Source organism: Penaeus vannamei, chromosome 25 (assembly GCF_042767895.1).
Source record: "Penaeus vannamei isolate JL-2024 chromosome 25, ASM4276789v1, whole genome shotgun sequence".
Lineage (NCBI taxonomy): Eukaryota > Metazoa > Arthropoda > Malacostraca > Decapoda > Penaeidae > Penaeus > Penaeus vannamei.
Genome location: NC_091573.1, coordinates 9,160,595 through 9,165,594, shown reverse-complemented (window position 1 = coordinate 9,165,594; position 5,000 = coordinate 9,160,595). Strand labels below are relative to the sequence as shown.

Here is a 5,000-nt window from a genome sequence, read left to right as displayed (position 1 = left end):
CAAAGACCGAAAATACCAAAGACCGAAAAATACCAAAGACCGAAAATACCAAACAGCGAAAATACCAAAGACCGAAAATACCAAAGACCGAAAAATACCAAAGACCGAAAATACCAAACAGCGAAAATACCAAAGACCGAAAATACCAAAGACCGAAAATACCAAAGACCGAAAATACCAAACAGCAAAAATACCAAAGACCGAAAATACCAAAGACCGAAAAATACCAAAGACCGAAAATACCAAAGACCGAAAATACCAAACAGCGAAAATACCAAAGACCGAAAATACCAAAGACCGAAAACACCAAAGACCGAAAATACCAAAGACCGAAAACACCAAAGACCGAAAATACCAAACACCGAAAATACCAAAGACCGAAAATACCAAACAGCGAAAATACCAAAGACCGAAAATACCAAATACCGAAAATACCAAACAGCGAAAATACCAAAGACCGAAAATACCAAAGACCGAAAATACCAAAGACCGGAAATACCAAATACCGAAAATACCAAACAGCGAAAATACCAAAGACTGAAAATACCAAAGACCGAAAATACCAAAGACCGAAAATACCAAAGACCGAAAATACCAAAGACCGGAAATAGCAAATACCGAAAATACCAAACAGCGAAAATACCAAAGACCGAAAATACCAAAGACCGAAAATACCAAACAGCGAAAATACCAAAGACCGAAAATACCAAAGACCGAAAATACCAAAGCCCGAAAATACCAAAGACCGAAAATACCAAAGACCGAAAATACTAAAGGCCGAAAATACCAAAGGCCGAAAATACCAAAGACCGAAAATACCAAAGACCGAAAATATCAAACAGCGAAAATACCATAGACCGAAAATACCAAACAGCAAAATTACCAAAGACCGAAAATATCAAACAGCGAAAATACCAAAGACCGAAAATACCAAACAGCGAAAATACCAAAGACCGAAAATACCAAAGACCGAAAATACCAAAGACCGAAAATACCAAACAGCGAAAATACCAAACAGCGAAAATACCAAAGGCCGAAAATACCAAAGACCGAAAATACCAAAGACCGAAAATACCAAACAGCGAAAATACCAAAGACCGAAAATACCAAAGACCGAAAACACCAAAGACCGAAAACACCAAAGGCCGAAAATACCAAAGACCGAAAATACCAAAGACCGAAAATACCAAAGACCGAAAATACCAAAGCCCGAAAATACCAAAGACCGAAAATACCAGAGACCGAAAATACCAAAGACCGAAAATACCAGAGACCGAAAATACCAAAGCCCGAAAATACCAAAGACCGAAAATACCAGAGACCGAAAATACCAAAGACCGAAAATACCAGAGACCGAAAATACCAAAGACCGAAAATACCAAAGACCGAAAATACCAAACAGCGAAAATACCAAAGACCGAAAATACCAAAGACCGAAAATACCAAAGACCGAAAACACCAAAGACCGAAAACACCAAAGACCGAAAATACCAAAGACCGAAAGTACCAAAGACCGAAAACACCAAAGACCGAAAATACCAAAGACCGAAAACACCAAAGACCGAAAACACCAAAGACCGAAAATACCAAAGACCGAAAATACCAAAGACCGAAAATACCAAAGCCCGAAAATACCAAAGACCGAAAATACCAAAGACCGAAAACACCAAAGACCGAAAACACCAAAGACCGAAAATACCAAAGACCGAAAATACCAAAGACCGAAAATACCAAAGACCGAAAACACCAAAGACCGAAAACACCAAAGACCGAAAATACCAAACACAGACTTCGAAATGCGTGACCGTGAAGATTTTGGCGTCTTTAGCGGGTTCGACTTTTCCTTGAGAATTGTCTTCGATTTTTGGTTCTCTTCCTTCTCCTTCTTCTCTTCTTTTCTATTCCTCCTCCTCCTCTTCCTCCGTCTATTTTTCTTTCAAGTTGTTCTTCTTTTCCTGTTGTTGTTGTTCTTATACTTCCTCCTCCTCCTTCACCCTCCTCCTTCTTATTCTTATTCTACCTCCTCCTCCTCCTTCACCTTCCCTTCTTCTGCCTCCACCTCTTCTTCCACTAACTACCCTTCCTCCTTCTTCTTGCTCCTCCTTCACCACTCTTCCCCTTCCATCCCCACCTCCTTTTCCTCCTCTCCCTCCTCCTCCTTCACCACTCTTCCCCTTCCATCCCCACCTCCTTTTCCTCCTCTCCCTCCACCAGTCTTCTCCTTCCACCTCCACCTCCTTTTCCTACTCTCCCTCCTCCTCCTCCACCATTCTTCTCCTTCCACCCCCACCTTCTTTTCCTCCTCCTCCTTCACCACTCTTCCCCTTCCATCCCCACCTCCTTCCCCCCCCCCCCAAGGCAGGAAGACCCCCAGACGCCGAAGAGCCTTCCTTGGACGCCCACCAGAACACGCCCGTGGTTTTCGCTCTCGAGGTCCTGTGAGAGGGCGGTGAGAGGGCGGTGAGAGGGCGGTGAGAGGGCGGCGAGAGGGCGGTGAGAGGGCGGTGAGAGGGCGGTGAGAGGGCGGCGAGAGGGCGGCGAGAGGGCGGTGAGAGGGCGGTGAGAGGGCGGCGAGAGGGCGGTGAGAGGGCGGTGAGAGGGCGGCGAGAGGGCGGTGAGAGGGCGGTGAGAGGGCGGCGAGAGGGCGGTGAGAGGGCGGCGAGAGGGCGGTGAGAGGGCGGTGAGAGGGCGGCTTGAAGAGCAGTGAGAGAGGCAGTGAGAGGAGCGGCGAGAGGGCGGTGAGAGGGCGATGAAGGAAGAGACGGCTTGAAGGAGCAGTGAGAGGCAGTGAAGGGCAGTGAGGGCGGCGAGAGGCGCGAGCTTGAGGCAGTGAGGGGCAGTGAGAGGGCGGTGAGAGGCGGTGAGAGGGAGCGGCGAGAGGGCGGCGAGGAGGGCGGTGAGAGGAGCGGTGAGAGGAGCAGTGAGAGGGCGGCGAGAGGGCGGTGAGAGAGGGCGGTGAGAGAGGCGGCGAGAGAAGCGGTGAGAGGGCAGTGAGAGAGAGCAGTGAGAGGGCGGCGAGAGAAGGGCGGTGAGAGAGGGCGGTGAGAGGAGCGGTGAGAGGGCAGCGAGGAGCGGTGAGAGGGCGAGCGAGGGCAGTGAGAGGGCGGTGAGAGGGGCGGCGAGAGGGCAGCTTGAAGGGCGGTGAGAGGGCGGTGAAGGGCGGTGAGAGGCAGCGAGAGGGCGGTGAGAGGACGGCGAGAGCGCGGTGAGAGGGCGGTGAGAGGGCGGTGAGAGGGCGGTGAGAGGGCGGCGAGGGCAGCGAGAGGAGGCGGCAGAGGGAGCGGTGAGAGGGCGGTGAAGGGCGGTGAGGGCGGCAGAGGGCGGCGAGAGGCGGCGAGAGGAGCGGTGAGAGGAGCGGAGAGGGCAGCGAGAGGGTAGTGAGAGGGCAGCGAGAGGGCAGCGAGAGGGCAGCGAGAGGGTAGTGAGAGGGCAGCAAGAGGGCAGCGAGAGGGTAGTGAGAGGGCAGCAAGAGGGTAGTGAGAGGGTAGTGAGAGGGCAGCGAGAGGGCAGCAAGAGGCAGTGAAGGGCGGTGAAGGAACTTGAAGAGGAGCAACGAAGGGGAGCGGTGAAGGGCAGCGAAGAGGGCGGTGAGAGGGCAGCAGAGGGAGCAGCTTGAAGAGGGCGGTGAGAGGAGCGGTGAGAGAGGGCGGCAGAGGCAGCGAGAGGGCGGTGAGAGGGCGGCGAGAGGGCGGCGAAGGGCGGCGAGAGGCGGTGAGAGGGCGGCGAGAGGGCAGCGAGGAGCGGCAGAGGCGGTGAGAGGGCGGTGAAGGGCGGCAAGGCAGTGAGAGGCGGTGAAGGGCAACGGAGAGGGCAGTGAAGAGGAGCAGTGAAGGAGCAGCGAGAGGGCAGTGAAGGAGCAGCTTGAAGGGCGGTGAAGGGCAGCGAAGGAGCGGTGAAGGAGCAGTGAAGGGCAACGGAAGAGGGCAGCGAGAGGGCAGTGAGGAAGGGCAGTGAAGGAGCGGTGAAGGAGCAGCGAAGGAGCAGCGAAGAGGCGGCGAGAGGGCGGTGAGAGGGCGGTGAGAGGGCGGCGAGAGGGCGGCGAGAGGGCGGTGAGAGGGCGGTGAGAGGGCGGTGAGAGGGCGGCGAGAGGCGCGAAGGAGCGGCTTGAAGGGCGGTGAAGGGAGCGGCGAGAGGAGCGGCGAAGGGCGGCGAGAGGGCGGCGAGAGGGCGGTGAGAGGGCGGTGAGAGGGCGGCGAGAGGGCGGCGAGAGGGCGGTGAGAGGGCGGTGAGAGGGCAGCGAAGGGAGCGGTGAAGGAGCGGTGAAGGGCAGCGAGAAGGGCAGTGAGAAGGGCAGCGAGAGGCAGTGAGGAAGGAGCAGCGAGAGGACGCGAAGGCGGTGAAGGAGCAGTGAGAGGGAGCAGTGAAGGGCAGCAGAGGGCAGCGAGGAGCAGTGAAGGGCAGCGAGAAGAGGCAGCGAAGAGGCAACGAAGGAGCGGTGAAGGGCAGCGAAGGAGCGGTGATGAAGGGCAGTGAAGGGCAGTGAAGGGGCAGTGAGGGCAGCGAAGGAGCAGCGAAGGGCAGTGTATGAAGAGGCAGTGAAGGGGCAGTGAAGGGCAGTGAAGGGCAGCGAAGGGCAGCGAAGGAGCAGTGAAGGGCAGTGAAGGGCGGTGAAGAGAGCAGCGAGAGCAGTGAGAGGAGCAGCGAGAGGAGCAGTGAAGGGAGCAGTGAGAGGGCAGTGAAGAGGCAGCGAGGAGGCAGCGAGAGGCAGGTGAAGAGAACTGATGAAGGGAGCAGCGAAGGGCAGCGAAGGGGCAGTGAGAGGGCGGTGAGAGGGCGGTGAGAGGGCGGCTGGCGAGAGAAGGGCAGCGTTTGTCTCGGAAGATATCCGATCGTCTTGGAAGATTCACTCAATTTGATTGTTTTCATTGTTTTTTTTAATTATTTTTCTTCTTCTTAATTTTCTTCTTTATTTTCTATTTTTCTTCTTTTTTATTTTCTTCTTTTTTATTTTCTTCTTTATTTTCTATTTTCTTCTTTTTTATTTTCTTCTTTATTTTCTA

At 53.9% G+C, this 5,000-nt stretch overlaps 1 protein-coding gene across 1 annotated transcript in view; it reads right to left on the bottom strand.

Moving 5' to 3' along the window:
• LOC138866365 (proline-rich protein 36-like) overlaps positions 1–5,000 on the bottom strand; it is a 23,874-nt gene that overhangs the window by 16,198 nt on the left and 2,676 nt on the right. The window contains exon 3 of the mRNA XM_070138892.1: positions 2,764–4,788. Within this exon, the coding sequence (XP_069994993.1) occupies positions 2,764–4,788 (2,025 nt within the window). The remainder of the gene's footprint in view (positions 1–2,763; positions 4,789–5,000) is intronic.